Source organism: Amphiura filiformis, chromosome 17, assembly GCF_039555335.1.
Source record: "Amphiura filiformis chromosome 17, Afil_fr2py, whole genome shotgun sequence".
Classification (NCBI taxonomy): Eukaryota; Metazoa; Echinodermata; class Ophiuroidea; order Amphilepidida; family Amphiuridae; genus Amphiura; species Amphiura filiformis.
Genome location: NC_092644.1, coordinates 35042315 through 35068893, shown reverse-complemented (window position 1 = coordinate 35068893; position 26579 = coordinate 35042315). Strand labels below are relative to the sequence as shown.

Genomic DNA, 26579 nt, shown 5'->3' with positions numbered 1-26579 from the left:
TATGAATAAATTGGCTTCTTGTAGTAACAAATAGTTTAAAATTGCTACTTCACTAGATAAAATAACAGAAAATGAGAACTTTATGAGACAGCCAACAACTTTTGAAGAATACAGATGGATATTCGTTTTGCAATAATTTGGAAATACAAATCCTATTTCTGATCTTCTGTTGGATGAAGATTGCTTGGTAAGTAGTGTCCGGCAGACTATAAACAATGTACTTACTGACTTGTAACCCCGTAGAATACCGACTGGTTGTCATCGGAAACGTTTGTGTTTAGGTCAGCCTGTGAAAGACGAGACAAAAGAGGCGAAACACGAGACCTTATTAACTACGCTTAACTTGCAAATTTTGACACAAGATTTCGAAACTTGAGCACTATCAGTTTCAAGGAGCGAAAGAATGAAATGCTCTTATTGCTCAAATTTCAATCTTGTAACTCGCATATTTTACACGAGAATTGGAAAGTTGAGATGATTTGAAATATTTTATTAGAAGTGTATGAAACGGATATAGTATTAATTACTAAAAAGTGAATTTGTCAGTGGAATTGAAGGTATATTAATCTGCATTTGAAAAGGTGGAGAGATGATAAGTTGTATAAAATATTTGTATCTTATTCAAATCATAAGTTTGAATTAAACACCCAACAATATAATTTCACTGGTTCTCAAACCACACGCCGTGTTTGCTTCGGTGATGGTTACCTTGGACCATCCCAGTGCCACTGACACATAATATAGATGGGGCTAGCACAAATTAAATAAATATTTGTGTCAAAGAAATGAATTCTTAATTAGCCATACAGTGTTAATAGTAACATTATCGACACTTAACCTTGATTTCTATCTTATATTTGGCATAAAACAACAAGGGGAAGCTTAAAATCAATCATGTCACCAATCACCATATTATATGAGATATTAGACGCACAACAGCGGCTAAAAACAATACCTGCATTCTGATTCTTAAACACTTCAATTCAAATAAAAATATTAATCTTAAGTACAAAATCTTAATCAAATTAAATCGGACACTTAAGGAATTACTTAGGGCTTATAATTGATCAGTCCTATTGTTGTTATGCGCCTCCAATTGGTTCTGTGTGTACGCGTATCGCATCGATGCGCTGAACAATGTTATATCATGTCATATAACACAGGTAAAAACCAATAAGATTGCAGGAACTTTCTGAAGTAAGAATTGACCTCAATTTGACCACTGATAAGACAAGACAATTTAACCTCAATATCTCAAATCATAAGCCCTTCATCATCAACCTAGAAATCTGATGGCCACAAGCTCATAATCTTATTATCATTGACTATTAAAGTAGAAATTTCACCCAATTATATTTTTTTTTTTTTTGCATGTAGAAAAAATACCAAAAATGTGTGCTTTTCAGTTTGCCATTTTAAGTTTCTACATAGATTATAATTTTAAAAGGCACCTAATTTCCTGCAAGTTTAGATGAGCGCAAACAATTAACCCAACAAGAAATTTCCCACTAATACAGTATACATTAATTTCAACTTCAGTAAGTTAAATCTTGACTACTGATCTGACAATATGATACCCATCAATGCACTAGTGCATTTGTTCAATAAACCATTGTTCTGGAAGTCTGCAGTACAATGACAATAATGTCTTGGGTACTGATCATTAACAATGCAGAAGAGAACATAGCCCAATCAGTTCAGCTACAGAACATATGAGAGTGCACTTTTCCCCTTGCATTCCCACAAGCTACAAAACAACTTACAGGTGCGTAACCAGATTTTGGCCTCATCCTCCTAATTTCCCTATCAAAATCAGGAGAAAATGCATCAAATTTGTCCTTATAACCCAGTGAAAGTATAGGCCTGGAATATGTTTTGTTTATTAGGGAGTGTTCATAAATACTTTGGTGGGTGGAAAATATAGGGGGATCAAAACAAAATTTGCATCCTAAAAAGGGGGGATAAAAAAAAATCAGTCTGTAACGGGGAGGAAAAAGCCAATTTTTGCCTCTAATACCCTTCTTCAATGTCAACTTACCCAAAATTTAACAAGGAAGAAAGCTTCTGGTGGTCCTTTATCGTAGAGTTCTTTTAAGCCACCCTTCTTCTCTGGGAATTTGTCGTATATCTGCCTCACATCGACAGCTTCAAGTAACGGGTCTGAGTAGCTAACGTTGGAACCAAGGTGGACGAACAAGTGTTTGTTATACTGTTGGATGCGGGGAAGAAAATCAAGGATGGATCGTTGAAATATGTGCAAGTAATATTGGATTAATATTATAACATTGGATGTACAGAAGTTGTACAAATCATGCTGGTTTTGGATTGACATCATCCAGACAAAAATTAAGGACAACATCAGCTTAACCCTATCGGCACTACCGGCCAAGTTACCGGCCTCTAAAAACTACTTTGATTGGTTACAATGAGGACTATATCATATATTTAGCCAATCAGAGATATGATAAGAATAGTCAGTAGGGCTGACAGGGAATAAAGTAAAAGTACCAAGAGATCTAAAAGCTTTATTTTGATTGGTTACTGAGATGATTATATCATGTAATTAACAAATCAGTAGCTCCGTAAGAAAGACAGCAGTGCCCATGGGGTTAAACGGATTATCAGTGACTTGCAAAACAAGAACACACTAAAATTCATCAAAATTCAGATTTTTGCATTTTGGAACAAGCAACGATGTGCTACTGAAGTGGACAATTGGCAAACATGAAAGCTATCTGATAAAGATTAAATCACACATCAAAATGAAGATAGAATGTTTGTAATTTTATAAGGACAAAAAAGTGTTTGTTTGCCCATAACAGACAAAAATTTGAAGTGTTGGTACATGTAGGTTGATCCCTTTTATTTTTCCCCATGAGCACTTCCACTACCCCATTTTCGCATGGAAAGTGAAACCACATCTTACAGCATAAAGCTATTCTTACAGCATAAAGCAATTGAGCACCTGATGATGTGGTGTTTTGATTGTATTTTTAGTTACTGTACACCCAAAATATTTCTTAGAAATTATTATTACACTTTTGGGATGAAACCTGCAAAAATTATGCAATTTTATGAGTTTCAAAAAAAAAAAAAGTGACCTGAGATTTTTGTGTTTTTGAGTCGGTCGCAAAGGGCAAACAAACACTTTTTTGGTATAACATTGTTTCTTCTTATCGCACAAGCAAAGGACATAAAATTTGTATTTGGTGTGCTACGGACCTAGCAGCAGATATCGAGGATAGCAAATTATGTAAACAATCAGAGCGGATTATTTACATGTTTTACGCAACTAGACATGATTTTGATGTGATCAAATTGGCATATATAAATAATTGATCATTTGAAGCAGTTAGATGAAATATTTTGCCCAGAAAATCTCTGAAGAAGCCTTACAATGTAAATGAAATTATGAATTACATTGAGATGCAAACTTGATAATCTTATTTACAAACCAGTGTGTGTATGTGCAATGACTGGAAATATACACTGTATCTAAAAATGAATTAATTTCACATAAATTGATTTCATGAACAATTTTTTTCTGAACAATTCCAATGGCAGTTTGAGTCAGACCAAAAGAAAATATGAAATTAAACAAATATTTTCTTTTCGGGTAGGGAAAAGACCAACGCATTCCAACTTCCCATTGTCACTCATCATATATTGTATCTACATACATGTGTTGCTGGCTCAAAATATTCCTTATTACAAATTTACAAAGCCTGATTTCCAAGTGTTATGAAATATTCATATTCCGTTGTTTTTATACAAGAAATGGACCGTTCAATGCAAACAAAGGAAAGAACTTGAAAAAACCTAGACAGTTACACAAAACTGATTAGTTTCAATCCAATTGTCGCCATGGCAACAAAAACTCACATTATCAGCATCCCTCTGTTGTTCTAGGAATGCTTGGAACTCCACTAGTCTTAGTTTCTGTGTACCGATAGACCTCCCTTCCCATGCTGGGGGTGCCCCCGGAGGACCTGCCGCACTGCCATACGTTTCCGCTACTGTTGTGCCGCCTGGGTATTGTGCTACGGCCGTTGCCGCAAATGGTTTAACACTACTTGAAAAAGGAAAAACAAAATACGCACATGACAGCGGCAGGATTATGACTTACATGTACCATATTCATTCCATTAACCGCCCAGGGTGCTTAATAACGTCATTTTGGGTGGGCACTTATTTTTGACATTGTTTACCTAATTGCAAACGTAAAAACTGGCCCAAAATATTGATTTTAATTGTATAGATGGTTCCATGTTTATGTGCAGTTGATTCCTGTACATAATGATGGGAGATCATGTACATGTAGTAAAGTCGCTGGTTGGGCGCTTATACGGTCATGGGCGGTTAATGGAACAAATATGGTACATGTATGTAGGTAATTTCATTTTTGTACAGTTTGACCATGCCAAAGTGACACTTGTCCAGGGTTATGAAAAAATAAACAAACACTCAAACAAACAAACACTGCTTGATCTGACTTTTTAATAAGAACCAGTGCAAAAAGTGATAGATATCATATTAAGCTTTCGATGTTCTGAGGGGGAACAATCAAACAAGGTGGTCTGAAAATCAAAGTGTTATTTTTTTAGGATGGGATTTATCCCAAAATATGCCTGAAATTGCACGTACTGATTGATGAGAGATGATTATTGATGATCATAATTATGAGTTTGTGCAGCACATTTATGTATAAATAAAAAAAATTCTGGATTAAAAAAAACACCCAAATGTGTTACAAGAACGAAATATGCAAGGCCTACACCACACAGATCTGGTTTATTACTGCCTAATCGGACTGTAACAAATGAACAGTATCACCCTAAATGTAACACCCTAATTGTGTCAAGTAAACATGTTTTTTTAAAGGTTAAAGAGCTCTATATCTGACTGCGCTTTAAATAACATGATTCACACGGGGCATGCATTTGTTGCTTTAGGCTCGGATTACTGCTAGCCACATAAAATAATGTTACTGTTTTCTATAAGGGCCCGTATAAAGTAAGTACGGTTTTCTTGCCATGCACTGTACAAATATCAGAGAACTGGTTGAAAAGCAAATTTGGTCGGAGAAAAAAAATGGCAAGACTACCAGAATCCTCACCTGCAAAGCTCTACAACCTGTTAAAAAGACCCACTGAAAAATATTTTGATTCAAATGATCAACACTGACTTGAAACAAGTGAATCTTGAAATCTGATCAAATCATGCACTCTGATCATCAAAACTCATTGATACAGCAAGTGTCTAGCAAAGTCGATTATGATTTGATTGAGGGCGTTTGCGCCGAGCTGGCCAAAGGCGAAACAGTGTTAGAAGAAAAAGCATGTAAAATGCATATTACATTCTACTGGACTATACTCTGTGACATGAGACATGTAGAATGCATCCATACATTCAACATCCAAAATGACAAACTGGTTGTGTGACAATTTGTAAAAGGCTTTGCGATAATTATCTGTTCCCCAGGGTGGTCAATTTCGAAATGGAAGGCCAAAAATTTGCTTGCCCCTCCACCCTCTGCCTTTTTTTTATTTAAAAGGTAGGCCCTACTCAGGCCTAAGATTGTGTCTTTGAAAAAATATCTGTTTTTGGAGAACGGAGGGTCTGAACAGCTAAAAATATCTGAAATTATTTAAACCATACATACTTTTGTACACAAGTTGGGAAAAAAAATCTGGAAACATATTAAAATCTTGTCTCTCACACCCCTGGCCCAACCTCCATAGTGGGCCAAATCTCTTGCCAACCCCTTTTGACTCACCAAAAATCTCCTGTCCCCCTTTCGACCTGCCGTAAATTGATTTCTCCCCCCTTTTGCCCTGCCAAAACTGATCCCCACCCCTCTATCCCTGGGGACAGATTAATTATTTATTGCACAGCCCAGATACAATTTCATCTTCCAATTTGACATTGCTCAGTTATTTAGTTGATTTGGATTTCGTCCTTCACTTACTCTTGTGAGGTTCCTGGTTGTGGAAGGCCTGGTTGCCACAGCTGCTGCAGGAATAAAAAGAATAAAAAACATTCAAAAACTAAACATGGATACAACTGGGTTAATTCATACACAAGGAGTATTTGATCTCACTATGCAATAATCCAGCTATGCAATACAATATGTTGTTAAAGCATAGCCTAGCTTAACCTTTGAGATTAAGGATACAAGTCAAACTGACTTCAAAAAGTGTGTTAAGCATTGCACAAAATACACAATACACTAATACCATAATGGATGCGGTTGTGTCTGCCCACACATCAAAAGTAACATCATCGCAGAAATATGAAAGCTAAATTTATATTTTGGATTAAATCAAATTTGTGATGATACTTGCTCTAAATAAATAGTAAATACTACTACTAAATGTTAGACTTGATAAATAAATGTTAGACTTGATAACCTGATTATCAGAGTCCTTTTAATGTCAACAGTTACTTAGCTTGGATATGAGTGACCATGATACAAATGGTAATGTATACCAAGACAAGATCATGTCCTTTCACTTCCAACAATTTACAGCCTCATTAAGGTTATTTTGGAGATGGAGATGGGTGGAGAAGGAAGGGGAGAGAGGCAGGTCCATAGGATCATCAAAAACGAATATCCTTAACCTGGTAATCACATTGAAACTTCATACCACATTCAAGTAGTGCACATAACCAGTAATCCCCAATTTGAGCCCAGGACCATCAGGTTCCTACTCTATTGTTCTACCACCAAAGCCGAATCTGCCAAGGAAGAGCAGATGATTCTTTTCCTTTGGGTGTCATTTACCCTAGCAAAGGCTTCACATTTCATAAAAGCTTGTCTTTAGCTGTCAGCTTTATTTTTAAACTCCTAGCACAATACCCTAATTTTGTTTATTGCTCGCTATCAATATCAGCAATCCAACACCACATTTATATTGAGTCTGAAAGTAATCCATCCCAGTTTCATAACTCTTTTTTATTTTGATTGCAACCCATCGCTGATATTTACATTGCTCACCCACCAAAGTGGGATAAACTATTGAAATTAAATGTCAAGTGGGTGCAAACACACAATAATAGGAATTATTCCAATATATGACAAGTATTTTTCTATAGTTTGTCTTAAATGAAAGCTGAGTGATGCCAGTCGAAAGAGCCTAGTCATTGCACACCTGTAATCCATTATTTGTTTTTATACCAAAGAAATACCAGAAATATCCAAAGAAAGTTTTGTAAAATATTGTGCGAACAAGCAGATTACATAACCTGGGGTCAATTTCACTCAAATTTTCTTTGTAACTCTAGCAACCGTTCGTAAAGTTACAAATACCAATTACCCAATACTACATGTAACTTTACAAAGGGTCCCTGTACTAAATCCCTATTTACTTACTTACCGTTTGTAAGTTTAGTGAAATGAAACTTACAATTCGTCATAAGTTAAGAACAATTTCTAGACTTACGAAGCTTTGTAAAGTTGAGTGAAATGGGACCCTGAATGTTGTTACAATTTTAAAGCTTTTAAAACTCAATTTTACTTGATTATACATAGACTCTGCATTAGGTTCAGGTCTGCCTGGAATTTTTCTTTTAATTTCCTAAGAAGCTAAATTAAACCAAATTTAAAGAAAAACATCAGAACCACACAACATTTTATTACACGTACCATTCATTCTATTAAGCACCCTCGCATGGCACTAAAAGTAAGTCAATTTATATAATTATGATTATTTTTTACATTTAACGGACAGGGGATGCCAGTTTTAGCCACCAGTTTTGACATTTTTTTGGCTGAAAAAAACCACACCATGCATTGTGTATATAGTTAACATAAAAGAACTTTTTACATACAAGGCTGACAGGCGATTAATTGCACATGAATCACATTTAAAAAGTTGGAAAGTCACTGGGCGGGCACTTATTTGGGCATGGGCGTCTAGTAGAATAAAATATGTTATGAGTTTCATTGAGATCTCCTTCAAATGCCAACATTTCCCTGCAAGGTGTTTGCCAGTTTCCACATTTTTTCCAGGTCTGATTAATCAAGATGTAGACATTGGAGATACACTATTTCCCATGACATATATCCAAAATCTACCACTTAAGAATCTGTCGTGCCATATTGATTCTTAAAAAAATTGCATTATGTACTGTGAATTGGTGATAATAAGGACCAACAATCTCTCATTTATTATCCTTACTCGTATTAATAACGATACGTCACCTCTGTACTCACCGAGGCACCTGAATAAGGCGGTCTGAGAGGTGCCGTGGCTCCTGGCATGCCGAGTCCCAACCCCATCGCCATAGCAGCTTTGTTGTGGATGGCAGTGGCTGAGACAATCTGTGCTGATGACATGGCAGCCATACTCTGTAATGCCTTGTCCTTGGTCGACTGGTCTTGCTGTAATAGTAAAAATTATAAAGACTTGAAATGATTGTACAAAAACGTTCACCATTTTCAAGATCACTACAAGCGCTAAATCCACAATGCCTTGACAAACTTTGGATAAAGCTGAAAAGAAGACTTGCACTAGAACAGAAAGTCACAAAGTTTTAAGACCGTACATACAAGATCCACTATTTGCATAAAAATATGCATTTCTGTGAAAGTCACCTTACATGATATACCATATTCTAGGGTTGCTAAGAACTTATATGCGATTTTGAAAGCCAAAAAACGCACCCCGATTTTCCAAAAAACGCAAAAATCCGCAATTTCCGCACCAAAAACGCAAAATCTAAAAAAAATTCTCTTTTTGTGATTTTAAATTTGTTCTCGCAGATTTGTTTCCAAACTTACAAAAAACGTATTTGGAGCCAAAATACGCAAATTGCACCGCCAATAACGAACCCAATTGCGTATTCTTGGCAGCCCTACCATATTTAGGTAATTCAGTTGTATTCGCGGATCGCAGGGTCATCTCAAAATGAGGTTCTACCCGCAAAGTGCATACTGTGTGTCCTTAAGCCTGCCAAACACATGCTTTAATTACCGCGTTACAAAAAGCCTTCTGACGCGCTGCTAGAAAAGAGTGAGAAACAAAAATGCACATAAGGGGCACTTAGTTATCACTCAAATAATTCTGTAAGGCACTAATTTGGGAAGGGGCACTAATAAGGTTGACTGAGATCATTTAAAACAACATTGTTACAGTTAATTTATTTAGGTCTTGTGGCATTGACACCAAATGATATTACCCCAATCAAGCTAAATAAGGACAATGTCACATTAAGTTCATTTTAAATTGAAATGTTTTAAAGCAACATGCAGATATCCGTCACTACTAAATCATAATTTTGTCCTATATTGTCAGCAAAAAAACCACACTGCATTATCTTTATGTAGTAACTCCCCCAAGAATAAATGCAACTTCTTTTGACAGTACAGTGGAAAAACTAACAACAGATCCATGGCCAAGGAGGATCTAAAATACAGTCATGCCCGAATCATACCATTTTCATGACCATACTAAGCAATTGCAAGGATCATGGTGGGTTTTTGTGGCGTTACTTACATCACTTATCGAAAAGCGTTTGCCAATATCTGCTCGATAAGTCGCTATCATGTCCTAGCGTCAAATCGAAACCAGCTGAACACTGGTAGCGATTGTTCACCAGCGATTTTATTTTAATCGCATGCTGCATTTGCTGAGTATGATATGGGCATCATGTAGAACAAATTAAATTAAAATAACCACATTCTCAACCCTGAAATTGATCAATTAATTGTGTTAATTTCAGAATTGTACTGCATTTAACAGTATTGGAGAACAGTTTTTGTGATAGAATTGGTTCTGGGTTAGGACAAGTCCTGGGGTAGGGTAGGGTTGAGGGACTGTGTTAGGGTTAAAGAAAGGGCATTCCAAAGAGCTTTTTCCATTTGGTTTATAAAGTATGTTTGGATCTTTATCTATGCCCGTGGAACGGTGGCATAGATATTGTATTTGTTCTGTTTAGTCTTCTCCTTATCTATGCCCGTGTTAACGGGGCATAGATATTGTATTTGTTGTGTTTAGTCTTCGGCTTCTCCTTATCTATGCCCGTGTAACGAGGCATAGATATTGTATTGTTGTGTTTAGTCTTGACTTCTCCTTCTCCTTCGCCTTCTCCTTCTCCTTCTTCTCAAGATCAGTCCTTTGCACCCCTCTAGCTCAGGAACTAAAGTAGCCCCTGGGCCCATACTTGGTACAATGATGGCCCATGACCTCTAGATACATCCTAGGGTACCCCCGACCCCAAAGGTCAAAGGTCATGGGCTACAGGGGGCAATATGTGTAAAATTTCAAACAGCTCTAGCTCAACTACTAGAGCGCCCTCAGGGTTCATACTTGGTACAATGATGGCCTATGACCCTAGAAGTATGCTATGCTACGCAACCCCAGAGGTCAAAGTTCATATGCTTTAAAAAGCAAAATAGGTACGACCGGTTCACACAGTGTATCGCAATAGGCAGCATCTTGGTAGCTACCTGTATTTGCAATGATAACTTGGCCTGAATAAATGCGTCAAGGAAATTGATCACAAAAATTCCCTTAAAAGGGAATGTGTAGGCTTTGATATTAGTGCCTTGGACCACCTCAAAAGGTTGTCATTGTGGGACATGGCGTATGGTTGGTTAATGGGTGTTAGGAGGGTTAAGGGTTGTCACGGTTTGTAAGGGGTGACCAAGGGGTGGTCACCAGTTTTTATAGATTTGGCGCTTTTTATTTTAAGTGCTATGAGGATGATACTTATATCAATTAAAGCTTATAAAAGGGCTTCCACACAATGGTTACCAACTTTTGGATTTGGCGCCCAATTGGGCGCTTTTTTTTATTTTAGGTGCTATGAGGATGATACTTATATCAATTACAGGGGTATAAGGTTTATAACAAGGGCTTTCACATGATGGTCACTAACTTTTGCATTTGGCGCCCAATTGGGCGGTTTTTTATTTTAGGTGCTATGATAATGATACTTATATCATTTAAAGCGGAAAACGCGGGCATAGATATTCGTGTTTGGTCAAACACAACTGTGGTTTCTAGTTCTCCTTCTTCTCCTTCTCAAGATCAGTCCTTTGCACCCCTCTAGCTCAGGAACTAAAGTAGCCCCTGGGCCCATACTTGGTACAATGATGGCCCATGACCCCTAGATACATCCTAGGGTACCCCGACCCCAAAGGTCAAAGGTCATGGGCTACAGGGGGCAATATGTGTAAAATTTCAAACAGCTCTAGCTCAACTACTATAAGCGCCTCAGGGTTCATACTTGGTACAATGATGGCCTATGACCCTAGAAGTATGCTATGCTAGCCGCAACCCCAGAGGTCAAAGTTCATATGCTTTAAAAAGCAAAATAGGTACGACCGGTTAACACAGTGTATCATAATAGGTAGCATTTTGGTAGCTACCTGTATTTGCAATGATGAAGGCTTCAAATATACGTCAAGACGTACAATGGGGTTAAGAGGTTAACCGCTTAAAGGGACACAAGTTTTTGGGAGTTTTGGGATTAAAGGGGTATTCTCCAGTCTGGTGGTGTTTCAGAGAGAGTGAGGGTCTGATGGAGTATAAGAGAGAGTGAATGCTTGGTGGGGTATTAGAGAGAGTTTGGGCCAGCCTGGTGGTGTTTTAGAGCGAGTGAGTGTCTGGTGGATTATAAGAGAGAGTGAGGGTCTGGTGAGGTATTAGAGAGAGTGTGCGCCAATCTGGGGGTGTTTTAGAGCTAGTGAGTGTCTGGTGGAGTATAAGAGCGAGTGATGGCTGGGTGGGGTATTAGAGAGAGTTGGGGTCAGCCTGGTGGTGTTTTAGAGCGAGTGAGTGTCTGGTGGAGTATAAGAGAGAGTGAAGGCTTGGTGGGGTATTAGAGAGAGTATGGGTCAGCCTGTTGGTGTTTTAGAGCGAGTGAGTGTCTGGTGGAGTATAAGAGAGAGTGAAGGCTTGGTGGGGTATTAGAGAGAGTATGGGTCAGCCTGTTGGTGTTTTAGAGCGAGTGAGTGTCTGGTGGAGTATAAGAGAGAGTGATGGCTGGGTGGGGTATTAGAGAGAGTTTGGGTCAGCCTGGTGGTGTTTTAGAGCGAGTGAGTGTCTGGTGGCGTATAAGAGAGAGTGAGGGTCTTGTAGGGTATTAGAAAGAGTGTGTGCCAGTCTGGTGGTGTTTTAGAGCTAGTGAGTGTCTGGTGGAGTATAAGAGAGAGTGATGGCTTGGTGGGGTATTAGAGAGAGTTTGGGTCAGCCTGGTGGTGTTTTAGAGCGAGTGAGTGTCTGGTGGCGTATAAGAGAGAGGGTCTGGTGGTGTATTAGAGAGAATGTGGTCCTGTCTGGTGGTGTTTTAGAGAGATTGATGGTCTGATGAGGTATAAGAGAGAGTGAAGGCTTGGTAGGGTATTAGAGAGAGTATGGGTCAGCCTGGTGGTGTTTTAGAGAGAATGAGTGTATAGTGGAGTATAAGAGAGAGTGAAGGCTTAGTGGGGTATTAGAGAGAGTATGGGTCAGCCTGTTGGTGTTTTAGAGCGTGTGAGTGTCTGGTGGAGTATAAGAGAGAGTGGGGGTCTGGTGGGGTATTAGAGAGAGTGTGGTCCAGTCTGGTGGTGTTTTAGAGCGAGTGAGTGTCTGGTGGAGTATAAGAGAGTGATGGTCTGGTGGGGTGTTAGAGAGAGTGTGGGCCACGGGCATAGATATTCGTGTTTGGTCAAACACAACTGTGGTTTCTAGTTCTCCTTCTTCTTCTCAAGATCACTTTTTGCACTCCTCTAGCTCAAGAACCAAAGTAGCCTCGGGGCCCAAACTTGGTATAGTGATGGCCTGTGACCCCTAGCATCATCCTAGGGTACCTCGACCCCAGAGGTCAAAGGTCGTGGGCTACAGGGGGCAATGTGTAAAATTTCAAGCGGCTCTAGCTCAAGAACTATAGCGCCCTCAGGGTTCATACTTAGTATAATGATGGCCCATGACCCCTAGATGTAACTTAATGTAGCCTCGACCCCAGAGGTCAAAGGTCACAGGCTACAGGGGGCAATATGGGAAAATCTCAAAAACCGCCGTAGCACAAGAACTAAAGCGCCCTCAGGGTTCATGCTTGGTACAATGATGACCCATGACCCTTAGATATTTCCTGCGGTAACATCGACCCCAGAGGTCAAAGGCCATGGGCTACAGTGAGCAATATGTGTAAAATTTCAAACAGCTGTAGCTCAAGAACTACAGCGCCCTCAGGGTTCACATTTGGTACAATGATGACCCATGACCCTTGATGTATTCTATATTAGCCGCATCCCCCAGAGGTCAAAGTCTAAAGACTTTAAAAAGCAAAATTGGTAAGACATATTAACACAGTGTAGCGCAATAGGTAGTATTTTGTTAGCTACCTGTGTTTGCAATGATAACGGTCTGAATCGTACGTCAAGAAAACTGATCACTTGACAAAAACTCCCTTAAAAGGGAATATGTAGGCATTTTGATTTTGATTCCTTGGACCACTTCAAAAGGTTTTCATAATGGGACAAGGGGGGTGCTTGGTTAAGGGGTGGGGTCACGGGCATAGATATTCGTGTTTGGTCAAACACAAGTGGTTTCTAGTTTTTAACTGTTGTACATAGGTACTTAAAAATCTTGTCACAGCAAAATGGTCAATAAAATGTTCAATGATTATGGAATGGGGAACCCTCAAAAACTGTTTATTTCACCATGAACTTTAAAGACACAAAACAGTTTATACAAAAAGCTAGTTTTCTCTTTAAATTAATTCTGCAAAGTTCCGTTCCGTTTTGCTGCACTACAATATGGATGACTCGGCAAAGTTCTTGAGTAGTATTAGCTCCGCATACTAGTCTGCAAAGGTTTTACCTCTTAAGTGATTCTTTGAATCTAGCATCCAAATATTGTGGCTTTCTTTCAATGTATTGCAGTAAATTTACAAATGTAGCTCAAAAATGAAGACTTTTTAAGCAGTGCTCTATTTTTTATATGTGACACGATCTGGTCAATGGGGGCCAAAGGAGGCATTTTTGAAAATTGAGTTACTGTAATTATTACATTATACATACAATAGGCCATCATGTACTGAAAACACCGAAGGTCTAGGACACTTAGTTCTAAAGTTATGAAGTTTTTTGATGTCTATTTTCTTATGTATTTTAATGTTTTTTTACTCCATATTTTTGTTCTTATCTCAGTTTCAAATTTGCCGCCTTTGGCCCCATGGACCAGATCGTGTCACATACTGATTCTAATTTTAATTGTGTAAAGCAGTGCTAAGTCAGATCTCTGATCTTGGCTTCCCTCTTCTGTCTGAAATAAAACGGACCATGAAAAGGTCTTTTTTATATTTCAGTCCATTTTCTATTGATCAGATGTTCAAGCATAATTTATATGTAAATGATTTATCATTTTATAAAATATACAGCCAATTGATCAAAATACCAAAATTTGTGAAATAATCAACCATTTTTCATACTAATGTGAATTTTCAACAAATTTAAACCAAAAAATGTTTAGACCCACAAAACATTACACTAAAAATCTGGTTCCTCTTTCATGTAATTTTACACAAAATTAGAGTTAGGATTAGGATTGGCATTAGCTTACAAAATAATTACATGAAAGATCAACCAAAAATCTTCTGAATTAAAGGTGGTCACTTTTTTTTATTGTGTTTTGTATGTCACATTGAGGTCTGTACCAAAACAATTTAATTCCCAAATTTTAAGATAAATTGCACTAGCCATTTTGATGTTAGAGGTAAAAACGTGTTTTACAATGGCCGATAGAACGATATGTGTGGTATATTGGGGATGAGGCTATCACTTTTTCCTCATAACATCTGAACAGAATATTATTTAGTCCTAAAATTTCACTGGGATTATGAGAAAAATATGATCTTCATCTGATGCCAAAATCTCCATTTTGATAAGAAAAAGTGGGGGTGGGGGTGGGGGGGATGAGGTTGTCAATCAGGTCACCCATCTTTAAATAATGATTAGGTTCCGTTTCACAACACCTGAATACCCCTCCATCTAGAGCCTGATCTGGTTGATGTTTGAACGGTACAAATAATTTACTTGAGACCTGTTTTGATTTAAATTGAAAATCAACGCTGCGTAATTGCTTGAATTCAAATACCGCCCTGTCTTAATTGAACTCAAGGGGTTTAATGCAACACTTCACATAATACGACTTTCTTTTACCAAGACATTCAGGGTTAAAATCATTACTGTATCATCAACCATCTCTTTTTTACTTTCCTTCTTTCACTTTTTAAAGGTGGGTAACCTGATTGACAATCTCATCCCCCCACTTCACCTCATCAAAATGCTGATTTTAGTATCAGATGAAAGCTCATATTTTTCTCATAAACATATTGAAATTTGGCGTTCCAAATCGGCATATTTCCGAAGATATCATCAAAAAACTGCCTAATTAGTCTCAAATATGGTATACCATATTTGAGACTAATTAAGCAGTTTTTTTTATGTTTTTTTCGTTAATACACTGAGTTGGAACTTCTATTTTCAATATGTTTATGAGAAAAATAGGCCTTTCACTTGAAATCAATATATTACATGATCATGATGATTATCATTAATAAAAACACTGTAGACTACCAATATCACGCTGTATAAATATCGGGTAATTCCATTAGGAATTAGTCACATTTACAAAAAACATTTACATGTTCTTTTTGCATGAGTGCTTGAAAGGGATGACATTTCATGTTATACATAAGTTTTAAAGAATTTGATTTTCCAAATATATCAGGTCACCTTCCTTTAAGTCTTTACACAGCTTATGGCCTAAAAATAAGCCAAGTTCTTTAATAATCTGTTAAATTATCGATTAACTGTTTTGAAGAGTTTTCAACATATTTCTTAATGGCAAAAAATGTCCCAAGGATCCTCAACGGCTCCTTTCCATTCAATTACAATTACAATTTAGACTTACAATTTAGTGTAAGCTAGCTTTTAAATCAATAAATGTTATCGTCTTAAGCATCCTTCATAGCTTTACTTTCAAATGCAGATTTTGAAAATAAATATTTAATTCTCTTTTTACATGGAATATCTGTGTCTTTGCTTAACATCATTTTTTTAAATCAATAATACTTCATCTGCTTTCTGTAAGAGGTTTTTTATCTTGATAATTTTAGTTCGACACCATTATGGTGTTTCTGAAAGATTTGTACTGGAGCTAGTTTGGGTTCCTTTGCTTACTTGCTAAGATAAATATCGAAATTGAAGCTCAGAAACACAAGTTTGTTCGGCTTATACAATGTATAAGGTGGAAAAATAAGACTTGTAACACTGTGTATAGAATGGGATGTGCGCAGTTGGGTGCAATGCTTACGCTAGTTGTGCGATGCGTAAAGCATGACTGGCCCAATCTCTTGTGTGAATTTATGCAAGCGTGATTTGGGACTTTATTGATGCGGGCAGTATAACAAAACCCAAATATTTTCTGCCTTTTAAGCTGAGCAAAATTGCAAATAATGTACTTGTATTTTGAAGGCACGGTAAAAATTGCAAATAATGTAAGATTAAGAACTGAACTAACACAAAAACTCTTTGTTCTTTTCTAATGTTTTCAAGGAAATCTTGGCACTACTTCACCATAAAGTCTCCCCAGTTATCCCTGGGCAAGTTTTAGCTGTTATAAATCCCAGGGGTGGGGACTCGGCACAAATGACTATACAGGGACGTGCCATAAATATGGGTAGCATTTTCAGCCTTTTGGTATATCAATGACCCATTTTTCAAAGCCTATTTTGGTATATGAATGGGTCCTTTTTTCAAAATTTTCTCAATTTTTTTGGAAAATAGCCCAATTTTCCCTTAATCTAGCCAAAATTGTCAAAAGTTTCCCAAAATTGTTAGTCACTGTCAAGAATGAATATTGATTAAATATACTCCAGGATTCTTTAGACAGTTCACAGCAAACTTTTCCTCAACTGGATTGGACCAAAATCAGAGAAGAACTAATCTGAACCTTGTTAGTTCCTTTCCACCACCCATTTACTTGTTTTGTTGACAATTACGATTCTCGGAAAATGAATTAACATCGCAGTGCCATTAGCGTGTCGTTTTTTTTTTTTATGTTTTCCGCTCTGTGGCATAAATTGATTTTGTTTCCCTGGGAGCTGATTGTCTTAATGGCTTTTTAAAAGTGTTAATAGGCCAACTTGTACATTTGTAAACATCAACCCAGACAATTTGAATTACAGCAAAAATGTCATAGATTAATTGATGAGCTGTTTGCAGTTGTTTAATACCAGGATAAATATGTATAGAAAAAGAATTGACTAAGTTTAAATAATTATTATGATTACATGAAAATCATAGCCCCTGGAAAAGACAAAATCTTTGAAAGCTTACTTTTGCATGCATATTTTAAGTGTAACGGAACTGGGTCGGTACCATACATTCATATGTACACTCTTAGATAGCGAGAACCAATTAGAGCAAACGTTAGAAAAATGCAAAGTGTATTAATTGTGTATAATTGCACGGGTGCGGGCTGCGGGCACTCGTTATGCCCATGTAGTGGAGGGGGGGACATAGTAGCAGTGCTTTCGGACATGTTCGTGTCATGTAGGATTGATTAATTCTTCTTGCAGGTTGATTGATGCATTATATTTGCTCGCATTTCTAGCGACAAGTTTGTTTAAAATATTTTTTTTTAATTACAGGATTTTTTTTCTTGTGTATGAAATAGGTCAATAAGTACGTGCTACTTGCTGCTCAAGATTAAAATTGTACAAAATAATACTCTTTCACTTGATGTTGATGTATGAACATCTCAGTATGCGTGCATTATTTTTTATAATTCCACTCCTAACAAGTAATACGCATTTATTAACCTATAAATTATGTTATAAATGAAAAAAGTGATAGCATCATCCCCAATTGTAGTATATACATGTATATATACCAAACACACCGTTCAATGGGCCATTGTGTTTTGGCATATGCGTGCTTTTGCATTTATGTATTTATGCGGACGTAGGTTTGAACTTTGCAGACTCGCGTAATAACAAAAACTGAATAATTCTCACCTAATTACAGAGAAAATGATAAATTTCAAAATATATCTGATTTCGAATTTTGACTTAAAATGCCAGTAATTATCTTTGTTTTGAGTTAGTAATTTCATAAAGCATCAATAATGTTCTTGCTTCATTTCAATTTGATTTTTGTTGTACTTTTACCAAGAAACACTGTGTACACGGGTCAGCTGGATGCTTAGTCAGAATATCGTTTGAAGTTCAAACATGTTTCTTTGTGAGTCCATTGTTTCACTGAACTTGGCCTAAGTATTTTCTGGAGTCTGCAGCAAGCATCCTAATTGCATAACTGTTTCAAAAGTTCTAGCATGTATGTACTTTGGGCTCCTGTAGGTTAACTGGTTAACCATAATACACTTGAACTATAAAAATACACATGAGCTATGTGTACATAGTAAACCAACATGTCAACCTCTGAGCCAATTTCTCTCAAGTTCAATTATCTACAAACATAAATTATACACATGACAAAGACCAGTGTAAAGTCCGGCATTTTGCATGCGTTGTTCACTTGGGACATTTGACGATGCGACAATTTTGCTGCGCAGCCTTTTTCCATGACAAAACAAAGCCATAAACAAAGCTATTTGAATGATTTGAGCGGAAAATCCTGGTAGAGAAACAAATACTGTAAAGATTTGCCTAATGGTGCACATGGCCTCCTTTGACTTTGTCCCTCTGAAAATTCCAAGTAGAATTAAGAGGCCATGCATGCCCTTTTATGCTGGTTTCATAATTTCCTGCCGATTTGAAGACGATTTTACTTCGCTGCGCAGTCGCACCTGAAACGCCACCGGTGACCAGCGGCAAGCCGATATATCGATCACTCCACCACTTTGCCGCCGCGGCAGTGCTCACCGCTGGGAGTCAAGTCAACTTGGAAAGCGGTGCCGCTCTGACGTATGTGAACAAAATACGATTTTGGAGTGGTGCTGAGCGGCAAGAGTGGCTTTCAGAGTCATGCCGCTGCCGCTCAGTGCCACTCCGCTTGCAGACAAGTGCAAGCGTCATGATGCAGCGTCACACCGCTCAGCGGCAAGCGTCAGAAAGTATGAAACCAGCATTACTTTGTGCCTAAAATTCCACTTATAAATGTCAAGGGAGCTCATTATGCAAATCTTTATGGTATGGCTGCAGAAAATTAAAATACAATACAGTGTTTGTCGCAAGGCAAGAAAAAAACCATCCAAAAATGTCTTCCTTTACACTGGCCTTACGGAACCTTCACCATTTAGTTATTTCGTTAGGTACACCCTTCTCACCAACTGATCCAGAAACATCTAGAAACAAAAAAACCTCTTGCATAACTCACTTTGCCAGTTACCTTGAATTGCTTTGTAATCTCTCGTGAAGTTCTCTTTGCGAGCACCTGAATATGGCTCGACACCTGTTTAATACGGAAAAGGATAACGCAAACAAAACAGAAAATGCATGCATGGTAAGACATTTGATTGGGGGGATTTGTTTGGTACTACACAACTGGCAACCCTCACCTTACACATGGCTTGTAGTTCCCTGGCTTTTCTCCTTGCTAACACCTGTATGTGGCTTGAAACCTGTGAGGAGGACCAACCAACAACATCGGGGACATGTTACATTTTTTTCAAAAAAAAAGTCTCCTGCACACCTGGAGGGGAAAGGCTGCCTGATTGCCTTGGGATTTTGTTTTGGAAAGGTATTTCTGGGATAGGTTTAACAGCATTCCTTGAAAGGTGTGCGTGGGGGGGGGGGGCAATGGATAAGCGCAGGAAAAAGTTTACAACTTGAAAAAAAAATGTATGTACTTATTGTAGGGAGAGTGAACAATCTCTACTCCCCTTCCTTTGGGCACGGCGGTCCCAGATGAATAACCATTTCTTTTAAGTCTTTCTACAATGTATAGTAAGAATTATAGAACAGGTCCAGGGGTATTTGGTACGTGCAAAAAAACTGACAAGAATTGCAATGTTTCATTATGGAAGTAATTATGCTGAACACCAATATTTGCATTCATACCATTAATGTACGGTATAGAAAGGTTTTTTTTTCAAATAAGCACTTTTATTTATCACAGATCTCATAAGTGCAGCATTAACTAAAATGTGTGTACGTTATCTCACATAAATTAACCTGCTTGACTGCATTAACTTCCCAGGATAAAATCTCAACTGAAGGTGGAATGCATTTAAGCCTTCTGTGGGTCAGTTAAATGTCAGTCTTGCATTAAGAAGATCCAGTGAAGTATATGAGTAACTTTGTTCTCTAAACAAAATTGGGAGGGAGGGTCTGTTTGTATACTATGACAATTAACACATGCAAAAAAACACAGTTATTTTGTTCAGGGGAGACGGGTTAAAAACAAAGCATTCCTATTTTAGTATCAAATCACTTTGGTAACAGGCAACACAATTTGGTAAAAAAATCAGACATGATATGCAATAAAATAAAATAGTCATGCAACAAAAATATTATGATCAGGCAAAATGTGCAATTCAAAACCAAAAAGGGGGAGGGGGAACCACAAAAAACAAACAAAAACAAAAAATAAAAATAACAGGCAATGAGGTAGGTTGGTGAACAAGCCGAAGGATCAGTCACACAAACATGACCAATCTCTCTGTGTAATGGTCAAGCTACGAACACAATGTTAGCTCGGAGATTTGATTTGAGGATGGACCCACACAAATCGGACCTTTTGCGCGTGTGGATTTCCTTTGGTTATTAAAGAAAATAACAGAAACACAAATTGAGTAATGGTTCAAATTACAAACTACAACGAGTCCACTTAGTCTCACGTTCGGTGGTAAACATTCAGCAACCTCCATTTACTGATCAATGGAAACAAACCAAATAAGTTTGGATACCGAGGGCTCGGTACAACACTGAATATCAACATTAGCTCACCTAGCTGGGTAATGCTCTGTATAAATGCAATCATGCTTATAGAATAATATTACCCAGTGGAGCTAATTAAAGGAAGTCTCCGACAATCACAACATTAGTTCTTGTATGTAAGAAAAATAATTATCAACACGAATTATGTTGTTTTACTTAAAACTCATAGTGACCATAAAAAATAATAAAAACATCTGTCTCTCAACACGCGATATTCATAATTCCTGCGCGCCGAAATTGTCGAGTGCAATGACGTCCAAGCCGGGCGTCCAAGTAATACAATGAAGGCTGATGACAATTGAGCACTTGGACAATTTTGGCGCAGGAATTTTGAATATCGCGTCGTTGAGAGTCGACTATTTTATTTGTTTAAATATGGTCAATATGAGTTTGTTTTATTTTTAAAACCATGTGATTCATGCTTGATAATTATTTTTCTAACATATTAGGCATAATGTTATGATTGCCGGAGACCCCCTTTCTAAAATCAAGATACAGTGTTGCACTGAGCCCTCTGTACTGTAGCAGCATACCGCAAAGTACTTTGCACTAATTTCCGTGTACATTCAAATGCAGGTTGCTGAACGGATTCACTAGCATGAGAGTGTTACTTTTGAGGGGCAGCTAGGGAAACAAACCATGCATGCGGTGCAATAAAAAGGGTTACACAATAAACTGCATAATGGTGTTTTCAAAATCTCATCTTAATATCAAAAGATATTTTATTATTAAAGCCCATGAAAACTTTTAACCTTGACCAAAACTTTTGAGCTGACCAGAAACTAAAGTTGACCAGAAACTAAAGTTGACCAAAACTTGTTGCTATTAAGTAAAAGCTGCCAAAAGTTACGAAGCAGCCAAGCTGGACCAACGCTTCTAAGTATATGTTTGACTTGTAAATTATGGAACTCTGAAATTTTGTTAATGAGTTGAGAGGAGAACTACAGTGCGTCTCCTCTTAAGTTGGGAGTATTGCCATGTTGGATTACATTTACGTGGCGGTTGTGTCACAGACAAATCGCCACTGGATTAGGTTACCGCACGCAATTCAAAGTGCTGCAAAAATCCAACATGGCGTTACTCTCAATTTGAGACGAAACAGACTATATTACTGTAACTTGCATTGATCTTATGGGCTTTTTAGTAAAAAATGTTTTTATGTCCATTTACAGTTGAAAATAAATAAAAACTAGAATCATCATATTGACAAGCATTTTTAAAGTACAATTTCTGAGAAGTAGACAGTCATTATTTGTTTTAATATTATAGCCCTATAAATATAATCCCTGATGAGATTTTTAAAAACACCATTAAAACAAATTCTTTAAAGTTTAAAAACAAACATCAAAATTCAAATGATAATAACAATTATAAACATGCACTTGGGTAAAATATGAAAACTAAAGTAAAACTCAACAAATGATAAAATCACACAAATTTGATAAAAGAAAACTGCAGCAGACAAAATGCAACATTTACATAATATGCACGCATCAGAAACTCATAAAACATTGTATATTCATGCAATATTGTATGGGCCACTCTTCCCTTCAGTAAGCCCTCCTAAGTAGATTATATAGACGTTTTTCTCTCATATACACAGTCTTGTGTTTTTTTTCCACAATTAATGCTATTCACCCTTGGGTGATTTTCAATCTTTTCAACTACTTCACAGACTTTTCACGATTGAATCTTAAAAACAAGTGGTACTTTTGTTCTTCAAACATTTATTTGCAGTTTATTTCAATTACGTTCCATATTTTGTTTAAAATTATTTTTAACTGATACAGTCTGATACTGCAGGCCAACTACATTTGTTTTTCATTAAAATGATTCAATCATACAAAACAAGGAGTACGGTAGTAGTTTAAGTTATCTAAGATCATCCATCTTTTATCTCCATTTTTTAACATTATAATAATCCATAATCAACGGCTCATCTCAGTTTGACCTAGTTTACCTGTTTTCTGGTCCTGGTTTTACCCGTTCTCAATTTTATGTACCGTGCTATGAGTTCATTTAGACCTGCAATGACAAAATAGACATGAAAAAAATCAGCATGAATTACTTAAAAACAAACATTTCACTACATTAAATGCCATTTTCAATGTTGATCATGCAAAAACAATACTTATATTATCTAAATCATGTGACAGGTATTCATAAATGGGGACAGATTTCTTTGGAAATCCAAAGAAAAGAAATTATAAACTAAAACATGAACTGGGTTATAGTCGGTAGAATTTATAGAAATCAACCACAAATTATACATTGTACATGAGTGAGATGCATCTCCCCTTTTTCAGCCAATAAACACTTGGCCAAAATAGTTTGAAATTTGATTTAAAATGCAAACAACTTGAAATATATGTTGCCTTTTATTTTTTTAATACAAAAATAGACAGAGCACTTGACACAATTATAATCTGTTTTTTTTTTATAATCATAATAATTAAAAATATTCTGCAATCTGCATGTAATATTTCCAAAATTACAATGCTTGTATGATTGATTCAATCACTTTTTGCGATTCAATGCATGGTAATTGTTTTCATCACATGGCCAGAGACACATCCATCTTTAATTAACTGAATATTGCAAATTAAATTTTTAAATATAGGCCTACTTCAATGAATGAATCAAGTAGTCATAGAAAATCACCTATTTTGACAAAAACAGGCAATGTAAAATGTAAGACGTCAACACCCTGCATGATCAGTGGTGTCAATCTGTCTTGAAAAGTGGTGGGAGGATTGAGACTATTGCCCTGAAATGGGCTAATAAAAGTGGCTAATTTTCCAAAAAAGTTCCCGATTGAAACCCATGTGCATCACACTGTTTTGGAATATACAAAATATCAGAAATACCATCAAGTATTGGTTACTTGAAGTATGCAAGGCTTTCCTTGGCTGTATGCAAGACTAAGAACAGAAAATGTTTAACAATGTAAATATTATCCTGATAAAGCAACCTAAAAACACAAGAAGGCAGACTATTATAATAGAATAGAGAATTTGTAGCACAATTAATTTAAATGTCAAGACTCTTCTTTTGCTTGTTCTTTATGTTTTGTTTTTTTAATTTTGTGTGATTAAAACAAACAGTGATTGAAGGAAAAATCTCTTAAAACCCATGTAAAATTTTACAATTCATACATTGAATAACAAATGAAAATTAAATTATGGCCACAATGTCATCAAATTTTCCTCTTCAAAACTCAATTGAGTAGAAGAAAGTATAAACCAAGATCAAAATAATTCAAATAATGGCTCTGCACTTTCCTTGCCCCACTCAAACCCAACATTAGATCTCAAATTTGATTTTCCTAATAGCATCATCTCATCCAAAAACTGCGCTTCACCTTTTTACACGGTTCTTATCCCATTAAAACACATCATGTCTTTTGCCTATCTCTTTCCCCGGTAATCTGATATCAAATTAATCTATAAAAGCGATGGAATCATATCAGAAAGCAAAAAAGCGCATCAACCTCCATCTTCGACTCATCTTCATCCTCCCATCAACATCATCATCATCATCTTCCTGATCGGGAGGAGCAAGAGTAGCGAGATACACATCATATCAAGTAAGTGTTACACCCAATGTACAGTCACTCATGCATCATGCTCCTATTTCACTTTACAATGCAGTCACTAATACGAATTACAGACGTTGGCCGGCCGGCACGGACGGACGGATGGACTGTTGGCTAGCATGTAGCCAAGGAGAAGGATAAAGTGTCGATGACATCGGAGGATAAAGAAATAATTACATGGTGGACTTGGTTACAGAGTAATGCGACAAGATTTGTTATTATTACATCTATATATCATTGTATCAATGTGAATGTAGCGCCACAATTTGAGATCAGTTGATTGATCAAGTATCTGCTCATTAAAATTAATTTATAATTTTGTTTTCTGTGTATTACTTGTATTTTTTTTTTTAATCTTGAAAAAATTTAGGGAAAAAAAATCACCCAAAATTAAACCACAATGGGCTTTATATGGGGAAATAAACAAAAAACAAACCAATGGGTGTGTATCAATGTCAGCTTGTGGTAAAGCTTAAATAATACCAACTTCTAGAAATATTATTTGTTCATTTTTTTTAAATTAACAATGTGCGGGAACAGGTTGATGCGTAGATTCAAAAATTCTGACAAAAAGGGTAAAATGGAGAGTAAGAGAGGCAAGTTTTTCCTTCAGGGTCAAATTTTAACCACTGACACATAGTGTAATTTAATATTCCCTGAAAATGTCCAACAGTCATGAAGTGTATTACTTAATGCATGAAAATGAAATGACACTCCCAAAAGGCTGACCACAACTGACCGACAGTGTATTTTTTTATTAAAGATTTCCAATATTGAAAGCAGTTATTTTCAGACTAGCATACATGTATATTGATGAAAAAGTCATTTTGCGTGGAATTTAGATGATCGCTAAAATACAGCACCACGCCATTTTGACATGAGTAAAACAGAAAGATTTAGACTCAATACTCAGTCTTGTAGAAGGTAACTTTTTTTAGACTCAATACTCACTACTTAGTCTTGTAGAAGGTAACTTTTTTTAGACTCAATACTCACTACTTAGTCTTGTAGAAGGTAACTTTTTTTAGACTCAATAGTCACTACTTAGTCTTGTAGAAGGTAACTTTTTTAGACTCAATACTCACTACTTAGTCTTGTAGAAGGTAACTTTTTTATTTTCAATTTACTAGAACAGGTATGTAATTATATCAGCAGTCTCATGAGTATATAAGGCCAAATAAAAAATAAAACATGTTTCACGTCCCCTCCCGCTTCCTTTTTTGAGGTTTCTTCAATTTTATTTTTATTTTTTGAAATTCAGTTATAACTTTTAATAAAAAGCCCCCTCTTCCTCCTTTTTTTCAAAAACCTGGACGTGAAACATGTTTTTTATTTTATTTGGCCTAAGACCTTTTTTCAAAAGTTGTAATTGACTGCCATCAGCAGGCTAGCAATTTCACATGAAAATTTGGGATGATTATAATTTAGAAACACTCTATTAGGCCCTCCACAAATGATTTGGAGTTTAATGTTTCCCTCCTGCATCCAAAATTGAGAAGTGCAAAATATTTAATTATTTGATTTATAGTTGACATTTCTCGGATGACATTTTAATAATTTAATTACAATAATTTGCTTAACTTATGCTGAACAAACAAAGAACACCCCTGCATTATTACCAATGTATAAAATCATCCATAATTGCAATATAATTTAAAATCATCAGTGCCAAAATGTACTGTTGATACTGGGCCGTAACCACTCATTTCAAAATAAAGAAAATAATACGTAATTAATAATTAAAAGTAACCTCGTGCCTTTTTAAAAATCTGAAATAGGAAACTAAGAATAAATTGTGAAGGGCCTTACCATGATTAAAGGACCAGTCCAACAGAGGAAAGATTGACTCTTGAGAATGGTACAACATGTATCCCATTATGATTATAACCATTGCAAATATTTTAAATATTGACACGTGAATGGCATTGCTGTCTTTGTGATTATTTAATATTTCTTTTTGGTAATTTCATTAAAAACACACACAAACTGAAGCCATTTTTAATATTCACTGTCCATCTCATCAGCAAAAGAAAACTGTGTCAAAGTTTGAAGTAATTATCTAAAATGAAGAGGCACAGGCTCTAGTTAACAC

The 26579-nt window shown here is 36.5% G+C and overlaps 1 protein-coding gene across 1 annotated transcript in view; it reads right to left on the bottom strand.

Moving 5' to 3' along the window:
• Positions 1-26579, bottom strand: part of LOC140137696 (transcriptional enhancer factor TEF-1-like) — a 90717-nt gene that overhangs the window by 22596 nt on the left and 41542 nt on the right. The window contains 7 exon segments of the mRNA XM_072159451.1: positions 226-287; positions 2039-2209; positions 3883-4069; positions 5969-6012; positions 8216-8383; positions 19512-19574; positions 22853-22917. Of these exon segments, the coding sequence (XP_072015552.1) occupies positions 226-287; positions 2039-2209; positions 3883-4069; positions 5969-6012; positions 8216-8383; positions 19512-19574; positions 22853-22917 (760 nt within the window).